General features: G+C 35.4%; 1 protein-coding gene across 2 annotated transcripts in view; it reads right to left on the reverse strand.

The window, feature by feature from the left end:
• Positions 1-8,572: 8,572 nt before the first annotated feature.
• LRRK2 (leucine rich repeat kinase 2) overlaps positions 8,573-15,824 on the reverse strand; it is a 135,098-nt gene continuing 127,846 nt past the window's right edge. The window contains exons 48-51 of one of the 2 annotated variants that reach the window (XM_045829139.1): positions 15,071-15,223; positions 13,227-13,435; positions 11,035-11,088; positions 8,573-10,420 (exon numbers count right to left, since the gene is read on the reverse strand). In XM_045829139.1, coding sequence (XP_045685095.1) covers positions 10,299-10,420; positions 11,035-11,088; positions 13,227-13,435; positions 15,071-15,223 — 538 coding nt within the window. In that variant the 3' untranslated portion in view covers positions 8,573-10,298. Of the gene's footprint in view, positions 10,421-11,016; positions 11,089-13,226; positions 13,436-15,070; positions 15,224-15,824 lie in introns of both variants that reach the window. The other variant, XM_045829138.1, reaches the window with a different exon arrangement.

The raw sequence follows: 15,824 nt of genomic DNA on the forward strand, positions 1-15,824 counted from the left end.
GTACGTTTTACAAGAAGCTTAAATAAGCGAGTCAAAAATTAAATCTTTATCGACATATACTTCAATTCCTTGTACAATCAGAAGGATAACAACCAATTTAGAAACAAAGAGCAACCAGAACTGCCAGAAAATTGAACTGTATGGAAGTCTGACAACCAAGGAGTTAAAAGAAGAAACATTCACCCAGATCAGTAAGAGGGATGGAGACGGGAAGCTGGGGTGGAGAAGATGCACCACAAGGTGGCAGCTGGCAGACCAGGCAGTTCCACACTCACATGCAGATAAACTGGGAGGAACAACTGGAGAGCAAAAGAGACTACACAACCCAGGGTTCCACTGTGGGGAAACAAAGCCTCAAAACCTCTGACTGTAAAAACTTGTCGGGGCTGTGGTGGTGGGAGAAACTCCAGTCTCACAGAACAGTCCATTGGAGGGGGCCACGGGATCTGAGAAAGTACACAAACCCACCCACCCACCCAGAAATCAGCACTAGGGAAACACCTGAAAGGGCACAATCCACTTGTGGGTAGCAGGCAAAGTGACAGAAAGTTGGGCAAGAGCCAAGGAAGTGTGCAAGCAACATTGTTCCCTTTCTGACCTATCCCCTCACACACAGCACCACAACCACAGCAATGTGGGTTGTCCCACCCCATCGAATACATTTGGCTCAGCCCCTTACAACATAACAGGTGCACTGAGACAAAGAAATATTGCCCAAATGAAAAAAACAGACCAAAACTCTAGAAAAAGAACTGAGCAACAAGGACATAGACAGCCTATCTGGTGCAGATTTCAAAATACTGGTAATCAGGGCACTCACAGAAGTATTTGAGGAAGCATTTCTTATTTCTACTCATAAAATAGAATAAGAAATGAAGGCTATGCAAAGTGAAACAAAAGAAAATGTACAGGGAACCAACAATGACGGGAAGGTAACCAGGACTCAAATCAATGATTTGGACCAGAAGGAAGAAATAAACATTCCACTAGAACAGGATGAAGAAACAAGAATTCAACAAAAATGAGGAGAGACTTAGGAACTTTTGGGACAACTTTACATGTTCCAACATCCAAATTATAGGGGTGCCAGAAGGAGAAGAGGAAGAAAAGAAATTGAAAACTTATTTGAAAAAATAATGAAGGAAAACTTCCCCAATCTGGTGAAAGAAATAGATATGCAAGACCAAGAAGCTCAGAGAGTCCCAAAGTAGTTGAATTCAAGGAGGAACACACCAAGAAATATCATAATTAAATTACCCAAGATTAAAGATAAGGAGAAAATCTTAAAAGCAGCAAGAGAAAGGAGACAGTTGCTTACAAAGGAGTTCCCATAGGGTTATAAAAGCAGCAAGAGAAAAGGAGACAGTTACCTACAAAGGAGTTCCCATAAGGTTATATGCTGATTGCTCAAAATAAACCTTACAGGCAAGAAGAGGTTGGAAAGAAGTATTCAAAGTCATGAAAGGTAAGAAACTACATCCAAGATCACTCTATCCAGCAAAGTTATCATTTAGAATGGAAGGGCAGATAAAGTGCTTCCCAGATAGGGTCAAGTTAAAGGAGTTCATCATCACCAGGCCCTTGTTATATGAAATGTTAAAGGGACTTATCTAAGAAAAAGAAGATCAAAACTATGAACAGTAAAATGACAACAAACTTAACAACTATCAACAACTGAACATGAAAAAAAACAAAAACAAACTTAGCAAACAACTAAACAGGAACAGAATCACAGAAATCAAGATTTCATAGCAGGTTATCAGTGGAGATGACAATGTGGAGAATGGGGGAGAAGGTACAGAAAATAAGAAGCATAATTGGTAGGTACAAAATAGACAGGAGGAGGTTAAGAAAAGTATAGGAAATGGAGAAGCTGAAGAAATTATATGTACGATGCATAAATATGAACTAAGATGGTGGTGGGGATACTGGTGGGAGGGGGTTTGCAGGGCAAAGGGGGATAAAGGGGAGAAAAAAATGGGACAACTGTAATGGCATGATCAATAAAATATATTAAAAAGATAAGATACTCATGGTGTAAATTGTTAGAATAACTAGAATATATAAAAAAGTATAAATTGTTAATAAAAAAGTAAAACTGTATGGAAAAAAATGAATCATTATCTGCACCAAACGTAGTACTCTTCTCTCCTTCCCAGTATGTCTCAATACTCAACAATCTAATTTTAAGTTTTTAGAATTATTTTGCATGTATGGTCTTAATTGTAATGTTAAAGCTGCATGAAGCATTATGTGCTGATATTAACTAGAAATGATTTATTTCACTATCTATAAGCTATTATACTCTATTAAACCATATGCCCTATAAATACTTGACAGGCTGAGAAAAAAATAAAAATAGACATGAAGAAATAAAAAAAGAAATTTAAGAAATGCTTTCAGGATAATTTTACTTCACTTAGTGGAAGTAAAATTAGTGTGTTTTACTTTTAATGGAGATATACATGAATAAATATATAAAACATAAATACATACATTAAGAAGTCATTATATAGCAAAAGCCCATTCAATCACCAGCTAGGCCAAGAGATAGAGTGTTTTCCAGCCTCCCAGTTCCCCACCTGCCAGCTTCTCAACATAGTTCTTTCCTTCTTTAGAGAGATACTCTCTTGACATTTATAATCATTATTTCTTTGCTTGCTTTATAGTTTTACCACCTACCTATGCATCCTTAAACAATCGAGTTTTAATTGTGTATGAATGGAAGTATTCATATACATTCTTTTTGTTTTTGCTTTTATCACCTAATACTATGTTTGTGGGAATCACTCAGGTCTTCTTTTTTGATATTCTGTATTTTCACTCAGGTTTGTCTGTATGGATGTGGCTTTTAATTTATTGTGATTTAGATTCTCAGAGTTTCTTTTGTATATATAGATCAGTATCTTTTATCAACTCCTGGTTTTCTCAGCCACTCTGTCTTCAAACATACCTCTCCCTTACTTTCTCTCTTCTAACACTGCCACCAGCCATACACGAGACATTCTTGCCCCATTTACAAGATTCTTGGCTACTCGGTTTATATTTTCAATCCATTTTTCTGGTGATGCTGCATTCCGGAAAATCTTTATTAACTTTTTTGTTCACCTGTGTCTATATTTAAAGTTTCCTGTGCCCTGAAGAAGTTTTCAAGTTTGTTTTTATCTCAGGTTCTATGTTCCACAGTTCTAATATTTGGACTTTTAGCTGCTCTCCTTTTGCTCTGAGTTGATTCTGGAGCTTCTCTCTCATGTTGTCTTCTTTTCTTGTAGGCTTTGTTTATTTGGACTGTACACTGCATGTCACCTTTGAAAGCATTTGTATTATTTAAGAGCTAGATTAAATGTGTATTTCTTCAGAGAAGATGTAGATTTTCTTCCTCCAGGCACCTGAACACTACCAGTGGAACTACTCTCAATGATAAATCTCCTGATGATTTTTAAAGCATGATAAACTTGGCCTGTAAATCTATTATGACATCAGAGTTACCATGCCTCCAATATTTTTTATCCCCACCTTGCTATGCTCAGCACCAACACAATTTTACTTTGAATCAGGAGATGCAAAACTGTGAGTGAGTTGGGTCTAGTTTACCTTTACTTTTGAGCGTACACCTCTTCTGGGTTACACCTTTACTGGAGGAGTGACTCTTTAATTAAACTGCCCACACTGGGCAGGTCCTCCTTTATGTCTTCTGCCCCATGTACGCCGTAAGTCCTACAAAATTCCATCCATTTCACCAGAAGCAACACATATGTTTAAAGCAATTGGTTATTTACACACATATTTATTTCTTTAGAAGTATATTGGGATTTTAGCCCTGGCTGGCGTAGCTCAGTGGATTGAGCGCGGGCTGGGAACCAAAGTGTCCCAGGTTCGATTCCCAGCCAGGGTACATTCCTGGGTTGCAGGCCACGGCCCCCAGCAACCACACATTGGTGTTTCTCTCTCTCTCTCTATCTCCCTCCCTTCCCTCTCTAAAAATAAATAAATAAATAAAAGAAGTATATTGGGATTTTAATCATCTATTCTAGATGCTGCTCAGTTCCACCAAGAACTGAAGGACACATCCCCCTGGTTGCTGGGAAGGTTGTCCCCTTAGCTTACAGCTCGCTCCTAGAGATGCCTGTGCTGAAAGTGTTGTCATGCCCAAGGTCATTCTGCCTTCTTTGGGCTTCCCAATTCCTAGGAGTGGTCTACGTAGGTATAAAGGCCTGGGCTCCTCACCCCAACCTAGGGCAATTCTGAGGGCTACAGGAGCTTCCAAGTTTTTCATGACACCAACAGTGGCCCTGTTATGTCTGTGACACCAATCAGCACCTCCCTCTGCCCTATCCTGCTTCCTTCCTTCCCCACAACGTGTGTGGGTCCAGAGAGCCTTCCTGACAAACTTCTTGCAGACAAATTTGTATCTCGGAATCAGCTTACCAGAAAACCCAATCCATGACACCTTTTTCCAATCACTTTTTATCTTAATTGCATTCTGGTGAAAGAATACACTTTTACGAGTTCAGCACTTTAACATTAAATAATTACATAAATGACTATGGGCCAGTTCATGGTCAGTTTTTGTTAATGTCCTTTGTGTGGTTAAAAAAACACATATAGTAAAAATAGTGGCAATGTTTTCATGTCCATCACATCTGTGCTATTCATTGTGTTGGTCAGTCCCCTGTCCTCACCCATTAGTTCTTCTGTCTAGTCCAAACTCCCATCCGTTACTGACAGAGGTGTGTTAAAACCTCTCACTCTGACATGTCTAATTACTCTTGGCAGTTTTGCTTACTTATACTTTATATATTTGAGAATATGTGATTATATAAATTCAAATGCATATTGTACATATAAATTTAAAAGTTATATCTTCATGGTAAAATTAATGTTTTGTCATTACAAGGTCCTCAGGAAAGAGGAGAATTCCCCACTTCTACCCATCTTTAGTTCTATGGCTATACTAGTAATAAAATAATAAAATTGAGACAAGACTAGATTAACAAGAAAAAAACAACTTAATATGTGTGCACAGGATAACCACAATATGATACTCAGATTGTAAAATGATACTCAAAGAAATGATCAAACCAGACACCTTTTTATACTTTCTAGACAAAGAAACAATAAATTCGTGAAAAATTGACATGACAACAAAAAAAGTTAGTGCTCACTAGAAAAGAATCTAATAAGGTTTGGGTATTCCTTAGTAAGGAATTAAACAAAATAGAAAATTAGGAGAAAGGCAGTAAGATTTAATTATACAGACTTTGCAGCTCTGAGTTGTTTAGCTCTGGCAATAAGGGGGTGTCTTCCGGGTGCAGAGAGCACACCTGTCACAGGGGAGATTTATTTCCTGCATCAAGGACACAAGGGAGGGTTAAGGTTCCCATCTGGCACCAGCTGTTTGTCAAGTAATTTTAATTCAAAGTAATCAATATGCCATTGCAGGATATTTTGGGGCGCCTGCCTTGGGCCTGGAAAAAGGATCCTGTTTATTTCTGGTAATGATGTTTGCCTTAAAGTCTATTTTGTCTCATATTAATATAGCTCTCTGGGCTTCATTTTATTTTATTCATTACTTGTGCATGTGTGTGCATGTAGGTTTGTGTGCATTTCTATCATTTTCAACATCTACGTTTTCTTAAAATTTAAATGTATCTCATAGCATACAAATAGATTTTTAATTGTTTATCACCTGAAAAATTGTCTTAATTGTATCACTTATTTCATTTACATTTAATGTAAAAACTAATATATTAATTTTATACTTATATTTTTATCTATTTTTTCTGTTTCTATTTCACTCATTTTTTGCTTTCATCTGAATTAAAAATATTCTATGACTTTCATTCTCATCAACTAGCTTGGACCACATAGATTCCACTTATAAGTGGATTTTTTTTTCTATAAATAGAGTCAGCCCTTTGTACACAGGCTTTGTATCCACAGGTGCGAAGGGCTTACTGCAGATTCAAAAGTTACACTCAAGTTTTTGACTGCACAGTGGTTGGCACCCCTAACCTCCGTGTTGTTCAAGGTCAGCTGTACTCTACATATTCTTTTAATGATTGCTCTAGAAATGACAATACATATAATATTTATCAAAATCCAAAAATCTTTGCCCTTTTCCTAGCTAATTCTTCCTGGCATGTGATTTGCCTGGGAATTAGTTGCATAATTTAATGGGCACGGTCTCATTTTATCCTCATCCCTATAGAGTGTGGAGACAAGACTCTTGCCATTTTATAGATCAGGAAACTGGTTCTTTGGCCACATGGACAACTAGTGCCGGGTCACTAACCTAGTCAATGCTGGGTCTGAAAGGCAGGCCAAAGTCTTTCCAGTTCTAAATGTGGGGTTCTTCTGTTTTTTTGTAATGTTTTCTTTTTTTTAATGTACTCTTTTTTAAAGTGACTCTTAGGGTATGTTTTAATAATTGAATAATAATGGCAGCATTGATGAAATAAATGCAGAACATCCTAATGTAACTTTATTAAGGAATACTTTTCATTTGAATGTCTAAGTTATTTTTAGATGTTTAGGCATGCTTTGTTTATTCTAAGTTGCACTGTCTCATCAAAGAAATCCACATCCCCAAGCATATTAAGACATTTATACTCTGCCTAGAAACAGTTACTTAAAACAAAATAACAATGTTGTAATCGATCTGTCTTTAGCAAAGATCTTCTGATTCAATGTTTTAACAAAGATGTACACATCTGGTAATGGGCAGCAGAAATCTAAGTATCTTATGAATAGAAATTCTTCTTTTGCTTACAAGTCCTGTCTGCAGTTGCCTAATTACTGTGACATATGTCTCATCTGCACTGCACCATGTATAACAAGAAAACAAAACACTGACAACATTAGAGGATCAGTTTGCAAAACATTTCCTCCACAGGGATTCCACTATGGTAAATTACCTTTCCACTGTAGACACTAGATGCACCTCCTCTAGGGATGGGATGTTGTCACAAATTCCAATATTTGATGTTTTAAAAGCTCATACTCGAAGGTAAGTGCATACGTGGTTCTTCTGCCTCAAATGCTTCAGTCAACTCTGAATGGCTTTGCTGTGTGTGTCTGTGATCCTCCCAGATTCTCTGTTCTCCAGCCAGGTAGCTGCATTGTTTACCTTCTGTGATACTCCTAACACACTATCACACTGGGTGGTATTTTCATAACTAAATGAGGATAGTAACACCGTCCCCGGAGTGTTCAGATGAGTAAATGTTGGTGAAGCTCAGCCCAGAGTGATACACAGTAGGTACCCTATGTTAGTTTTTCAAGGCCCTGGTTGCCATGGGATAGCAGATTCTCATGGAAGCCAAGCAGCAGCCCCCATGACCAGATGCTGACACTCCTTCCCTCACCCTAGCCTGTGTCTTAGGCTGAGCCTCCCCCAAGGGCAGGGGGAGGACAGCACAGAAGAGGGAGGACAGGGCAGAAGGGGAAGCATGCTTCTGCTCACCATTCACACAGTGCTCAGAGGGCAGGCCTTGGATCTGGTGCTTCCTGCTTGAAAGCCAAGATACTAGGAACCCTCTGAATGCCTTTAGGGTCAGAAATAGTCAAGTATTTATGTACTTAGAAGCAGTCAGGTTCTGAATTGTTATTGGAAACGATGGCACCCAGACTGGGAAACTAAGCAAAATAGAGAATGAGGATTTCGTTTTCTCCTGAGTTATTATGGTTTAAGATTTTACTGTATTGCTGATGAGTCTCCATGAAAAGAGTTTCATTTTCCAGTTAATGTGTTAAGCTGTCTACAGTGATGGATTTCATCAAGCTGAGAAGTCCCAAGGGTTTCTTACTTTATCTCTTCTCAGTATCGAAACATTTGTATGTTCACAATCTTTTCTGCTGCTTCTGCTGTATTTCATCAATATCTGTCTTACTGTGTTGATAAAAAATATGTTGCATTTTAGCTAGAATATTTCACATGTAATCAATAGCGCCTGCCAGAATTAGATCAAGAAGGGCTCCTCTTCTTTTTTCAAATGTAAAACTTCCCTGTAAGAATATTTTCTGTTAAGATAAATGTTTATACTCGTATTTTGATAATGACTAAGAGCTTATTTTAAGGCTCTAATCAGGATAATTTTTAAATTACTGTGTCTTTTTTTTTATAAATTGGTTGTTATGAAGTCTTACTTTGTGTTTCAGTATTTAAGAGTAAACAATTATTTTTAAGAAATACTTAATGAGAACTTAGAATATACCACACCCATCATGTTTTATCCTGGGTTTTTGAAAACACTTCCTAAGCAGGGGTTCCCAGCCTGCAACCCACAGGCTGCATGCAGCCCATGATGGGTGTGAATGCGGCCCAACACAAGATCATAAATTAACTTAAAATATTATAAGATTTTTTTTGTGATCACATGCCATAAGGTATTTAAAGTGTGGCCCAAGACAATTCTTCTTCTTCCAGTGTGGCACACAGACATCAGAGGGTGGACACCCCTGCTTAATGTCCCATACACAGATTAATGCAAAGTTTCATATGAATGGGTTACAATTTACATGTGAAAAAATAAAACATTATCATAAATGTTTAAAATTCACAAACATGCTTTAAAAATGTTTATTATTTCATTTAAATACAATGTTCATTTACATATTTTTCCATAATTGTCTTTTGTTAAAAAAAACTGCATATAAATACAAAGTTACAATGAGAAATTATCACAGGAACAAACAGCTCCATCATTTCTGACTTTTTAAAACTACGTAACAAATTAAAACATAGGTCTCTGAAAAGTAAAGGATCTTTCAGGTTAAGAATTTGATTACCCTACACTGGGTAAAAACGCACAAATTGGTAATTACAAAATAGTCAAGGGAAAGTAAGTAGAGCATAGGAAATATAGTCAAGAATACAGGAAATATAGTCAGTAATATCACAATAACTATGGATGGGGCCAGTTGGGGTACTGGCAATATCAGGGGGAACACTTCATAAAGTATATGACTGTTTAACCACTAAGCTGTACCTTTGAAACCAATACAAAATAAAATATAAAAAAAATAATTTAATTACTCTTAATATAAACAAATCTGAAGTCTTCATATAATAAAATACCAGTCAGTTCTGAACATAACAGACTAGTAATCCAATCGTAGGGAGTGTCTGAAATGATAAATACTGGCCAGGCCCAATGAAATTACCTTAAAGCAGAAATGACAAATTGTTACCTAGATATGTGCCCCTGATTCTCCTACCACAGTGAAATATTTAAACAATTTAGGTGTAATTAGAAGACGAGGTTAGTAAGTATCCATCATAGCTAAAGCTTCTTGCTTCTTTAGTAAACTAGAGTGTTTTGGCCCCGTGGTCTGGGTAGAAATTGTAGAAGTCTACAATTCTGAAAACAGGGTTTCTACCTGAATGATGTAGGATTTGCAAGGTCAAAAACTGAGAAAAAAGATGAGTAGAAACATTAGAGCACAGAAGATCAGAGACAGGAACAAGCAGCTAGGGGTGTGGCTTAGCACTGAGAATCAAAATAAAAATGTGACACTATCACTTGCAGGATTGAACAATTGCATTTACAACAATTATCAGACTCCAGGGTATCCATATGCCAAGACAGAGTTGCAAAATAAGAAAAGGCAGAGTGGCTGTGTCTTTCCTGGATAGGAGGGCTTTGACAGTATGTGATGTTTTCTCGTCAGCATGGTTGACGGTTTCATGGCATTTCCGTTTAGATGGAGAAAGGCTGTGAGATGCATTGTTTGCAGCAGCAACACATTGGACACCCATCACAACAAAGGGTTTTATTAGCATAAGTTCATTGACTATTTACAAGCATTTTAGATAACTGCATTTAAAAGTAATCTAAAAAGGAATATGTTATATGGGAAACTGTCCTAATATTTTAAATCTACTTTGCTGAAAATCTAGAAAGTAATCAAGCAATAGACTTGTTTTAAACACATAATATAAAAAGTTTACCTTCATTATGGATTACAAAACAAAAATTCATACACTGTAAATTTTAGTATGAGTACTGTAATCAAGTAGTTTTTCGATTTCCTGTCATTACCTAAGCCACAAAATTAATTAGGACATATAGGAAATATAATGTTACATTTTAAATAGTTTTTTAAAATATACTTCAATGGTAATTATTTATACAATATTTATATTTAAAATAAAACATATAAATATTCCTTCTATACACATGAGCTTTTTTGGAGAGTGACGATACCCTTTTCATATGTAAACATTTTTAAAGCAAGTATTTACTGGAGAGGAAAATAATTTTCTCAACCGAAGACAAAGATTTGTGATATCCTTCTTACTCAACAGATATTCTTCTCATTTTTTCAGCTAATTCTTTTCTCACTTCAATATGTTTTTCTAAATTTTGCACTTCATGTGGAAGATTCATGTCCCAAATAGACAAGAAAGACTGTAATTCTAGAAAAATAAAAAAATAAAATCATGTCTCAAAGATCTGCCATAAGGTATTTTTATTTTAATTTAATTTTATATTTAGTTGTCTTGGACAAATATGTAAATATAAATATACAACAAATAATGTAATAAACTACTGCCTTTCATAAGAAATTACATTTAGAAAATATTTTCTAAAAAGTGTAAAACTTACTACTAAATTTCAAAAACATACATGGGTCTTTAGTAACTTAACAGTTCACTTTCTGGAAGAAATAAAAACTTTTCAAACACTGTTCAAAACTGGGCATTATATGGATAGGTAAGATGTAAGAAAAAAATATCCACGTTTAGTTTAAACTTGGACTAGTTCTTATTTTATAATGGTTGATAGCTCTACTTTGTCAGAAGAAAATGCTTAACACTCATAAATGACTAAAACTTAATTTTGAAGGTTTATATCTAAATTATTTGCACTATAAAGAAGCTACCAGTTAAGCATTTAAAGTTTTACAGCATATGTAATATTTACTATAAATGTATAAAACACATAATATGTTATAATCATCCATACATATCATTGCACTATGTTTGGGATGTGGTATCCTAGTAAACATTACCTTTCTGGTGTTGCATACCTTCAGTACTTTTCCGGCAATACCCCAAAACCAACATGGCATTTTTAAGGTTTCCTTTATAAGAAAAAAAAAAGTTTCCTGTTAAAACAATATAGTGAGTTGGACTTAAAAAAGTACGCTTCACATTTTGAGACACAAAAACCTTGGAATTTAATTTACATTTTATCTTTTCAGAGACACCTAATTGTAATGAATAGAAAACTCTCCAAGAACACCAGAAATTTTTAAAGTTAGAAAATTTGTGATCTCCTCCTTGCTGTGATTCTTATTAATTATGTGAATCTGAGAAAAGAGCTTAATCTTTATGCTAAATGGGTTTAATATTTATACATTACCCCTCCACCCAAAGTTATATTATATGAGATTATGTGTGTGAAAGTACTTTGAATATTATAAGGCACTGGTCCAATGAGAAGCATCTGAATGGATTAACAGATGCTCTGCCACAAAACCATACTTTCTTCTCAAGTCATTCTTATTCAACAAGTATCCATCAAGGTCCTCTACATGCTAGGCCTAAAGTAGGCCCTGGGAATAAAAGGGTGAAAAAACATGTGCAAATTCAATCCACAGGGACTTTATGTTCTAATGAGATCAGTTACTAATGAGTAACTGAGTTAGCTAAGCAGAAGACAAACAGCACATGCAAAACCCTCAGGCGGGACGAAGCATGGTATTTAAGAGGGGCTGAACATGACTAGACAGAAAGTGCTGGGAGCAATGTGGCAAATGATGGAGGCTAGAGAAGTGGGTGAAGCCAGGTCATGCTCTGTCTTATAAATTATGTTTAAATTTATCTTTATTTTAAAAAGTCAGTTAAACCTATTAAATCTCACTATAATGTCAGCAATGAAAAACCTCATGGTTCCCAAAGGACAGACAAATTAAATTAGAGAATCTAGCAACCTTGGCAGAACAAGACTAAAGAGACAAGTCACTGCAGACCACCTACCCTGCGCTCATGTGGACGTGCATCCTAATGGTTACCAGTCAGTACAAGCACCTAATTCTAACTCTGGGCAACTGATATCCATGTATGGAAAATGGGTGAGGATGGGGAGAAACACTTGTCCCTCCTTAATGTATTCTTGTAAAAGAATTTACTATTTTCTTCATCCTATCAAACGTTTTATTACTTATTTGTTAAAGCTACATAAATTCTACTTTGGCAGAACTTAACCCCATAGTGTTAATTCTGTAATCAACTTTGTATGTATGCTAATACTGTTATTTTAAACCAAGTAATTAATCAAAAGTAGACGATGAAATGTGATTATCTATGTAGAAAATACATTTCATGTACCATATGATTTCATCATATTTAAATAGATAAGTAGGAGCATGGAAAGATAAACACTTGAGTAAAACAGCACAGTTTGTCAATATCTGTGGATTGTGGATTTCAGCATATCTTGTTCCAAGAATATAAATTTGTTTATAAAATGAAAAACCAAATAGAATTCTTTTTTTAAAGATTTTATTTATTTATATATTTTTATTTATAGAGAGAAGGGAGGGGGAAACAGAGAGAGAGAAACATCAATGTGTGGTTGCCTCAGGTGGCCTTCTCTGGGGACCTGGCCTGCAACCCAGGCATGTGCCCTGACTGGGAATTGAACTGGCAACCTTTTGGTTTGCAGGCTCATGCTCAATCCACTGAGCTACACCAGCCAGGGCATTTTTTTTTAAGATTTTATTTATTTATTTTATTAAAATAAAATCTTTTTTTAAGATTTTATTTTTATTTATAGTCAAATAGAATTCTTTAACAAAGGTAAGAAGCATAAAGTATATTTAAAATAAGGATTTGCTTTAATTTCTTTGGTCAGAAGGTAAAAAATACTCAACATTATATATTTTCAATTTTTACCTTAGGTATGAAGAAAAAAGAACTAAAACCTGCATTTGTGTGCTCCTGCGATAATCTGCTTCTCTTATGGGACAGACAACATATACTCTCTCCATTTTTTTTTTGCTCTTTAAAAATTATGTTATTGTTGTTCAATTACAGTTGTCTGCATTTACATCCCGCCACTCCCCACCCAGCCCATCCCTCCAGTCCTATACTTCTTTATGTGAACTTCTAAGATTTCAAATGACATTGGAAAGTAAGGAGAAAACTTAAATCAAAATCATATTTACAGATTTTATCATCTCAGAGAACAAGAAAAATCCAGCGGAAAGAAACTTGCCTAACTGTGCTGGCATCATGACTCTGACAGAATCATAAAAGTTGTGAATTGTACGTATCAGTCGGCGAGTCGAGAGATCCAGGAGTAACACTGAGCCTCCTCCAGTCCCGATCCAGAGAGCTGTGTTCTTCTGGAGGCAGAGAGTTTTCACTCTCCCAGAATAATACATACTTTGTTTTGATTCTTTGTTTGCTTTTACCATGTCCTCCCTAAAACCATAAAGAAAGCATGCATTAATGGTTTTTTCAACAAGTAAGTTAAAAACAGATGTGTGCCTCTCTCTCTCTCTATATATATGCATACACAAATATATTTTATTTTTTGATTTTTTTATCCTCACTTCAGAGTATGCTTATTGATTTTTTTTTTTTTGAGAGAGACAGGGAAGGGAAGCAAAGAAAAAGAGAGAGGGAGAGAAACATGGATATAAGAGAGAAACACTGATTGCTTGTCCAACCTGACTGGGAACTGAACCTACAATGTAGGCGTATGCCCTGACCAGGAATCAAACCTGTGACCTTTTGTTTTACAGGATGATGCCCCAACCAACTGGGCCACACCAGCCACGGCATATATATATAATATTTTAAATTATGAATACATGCAAGTGGACATTGTATACCATTAAAATTGTACAAAACTAATTTTGCTTTATATAGAATGCCAAAGGGCCACATTTCTCTACTTGAAGCATAAATTATCAAACATAACACACTAGCCCTTTAACATCAAGAAAACCAAAATAAATAAAATGAATACAATAGTTAAAAACAAAATCCCAGTAAAAAAAGAATAAATTTTCCCCAAATGAAGGAAAAACAGTTTCCAAAGTTTTCCATGAAGTATAAAAACTTCAAAGGAAAATAAAATTATAATAATTTATATGCAAAAAATATCAATATAAACAACTAATACTTTCCATGAGCTAATGAATAGGTCATCATAAAAATGAGGTATCACAAACAAAAGAGTCCAAATAATTTGGGAACATCGGGCAGTAAGAGTCCCTTTAGCAAGCAGAACTGTCAGCCCTTCTGTGCATAAATATCCTCACCGTGCACAGAAAACTGTAAGAAGACTCTAGGAAAGTAAACTTTAAAGTCTCCTTTTATGTATATCATGTCATCTAAATGTTCTCCAGAGTACCACCAATGTATATAGTAAAAACGAAACAAAACAACAAATGGCTAGCCAACAATGTTGGCAAGGGTCCTATGTCTGAGCAGCAGCACACAAAGGACATGCTCAAGGTCAAGTCAGAGATGTGCTCTGGCCCACCTGTGGTATCAAGCTAAGGCCTGGGCTCTCGGGCTGCAGTGTGGTCCTCCCCCTTAGTGCATTGGTTGGTGAGGTAAATTTCTCCCCCATATTTTTATACTGTTCTGTGACCTTTTACCATTGGAACACCGTATTTTTGGACCCACAGTCGAATTATAATTAGTAATACAAAAAAAAATGTACTATATTTTCATTAGAGAATATTCTTTGTAATACCTCGAAGAAGCCATAAATATTATGTTCTTTTTTATTATTTTTCTAAAATGAAATTTGCTGGATACCAAGAGAGGATGCTGAAAAGCATGACCAATTTTGTTTCTGGGTTTTTTTTTTTCTGTTCACTTTCTATTTAGAGGTAGAAAGGAAGAAAAATAAGTCATATTTGCCCCATCTATGCAATTTGAAGTATGAAGACAGCTCTTACAGGCATAAAATAAAGAATCTATGACATTGGATCTGGAGTCTCCAATAATACCTTTTACACTTAAAATTTTAAGATAGTAGACCTTGTGTTGTGTACTTCCAAGAATAAAATAAAATTTAGAAAAAATAAATAATGAATTTACTTTAAAAAGTGCACACAGTCTATTAGTTCACACAGTTTATCAGTTTTCTTATCCCACACTTCCACAACTGGGCTATTTTTCTTCGCAATGTAGACAGCTGTGTCTACCACCACGGCTATGATGTTGGAATCATTGAAAGCTGCAGAAGAAAACCTAGGAGGGAAAAAGAATGTCACTACCATTCATTTTTCTTCTATTTTAACATGCAAGGCAACCCTGTATTAGTTTTTAATGTATGTAAAAGATTAACACCATTTTGAAAAAGAAGCTAGAGTGTTGGCAATTATTTCATATTATTTTCTAATCAAAACTAAATAGGCAACTGACTTTGGTACTTCACTTACTTTTGGCTACATTACATTTTTTACTTGATAATAAAAGATCATGACTAATGTTTATTTCTGTTTTAAATTTTAATTTCAGTTTTGTCTTGTTCTTTATAGAATTTTATGGTGCTCACACACACAAAACATCTTCATTTCTGAAAGAAATATCATCATATCTGTAACCTTACAATGTTGCAATGAAATACTTATTGTCAAGAATATTAGGGAAATTGTTAGCTACCTATACCTAGAGTTATAAAACTTAAGATGTTAAAATAAATTTTAGTGGCAATATGCTCAAATATTTATCTTTTCATCAACACAAACCAGTCAAGTTCTGAGGAAAGAAAAAATCCACATATCCCTCCCCCTTAAAAATAAAGGAAAATGATAAGCATTTTTAAACACAATATTTCAGCCCAGGACAT

Source organism: Phyllostomus hastatus, unplaced genomic scaffold, assembly GCF_019186645.2.
Source record: "Phyllostomus hastatus isolate PE091 unplaced genomic scaffold, TTU_PhHast_1.1 phas_scaffold_93, whole genome shotgun sequence".
NCBI classification, from domain to species: domain Eukaryota; kingdom Metazoa; phylum Chordata; class Mammalia; order Chiroptera; family Phyllostomidae; genus Phyllostomus; species Phyllostomus hastatus.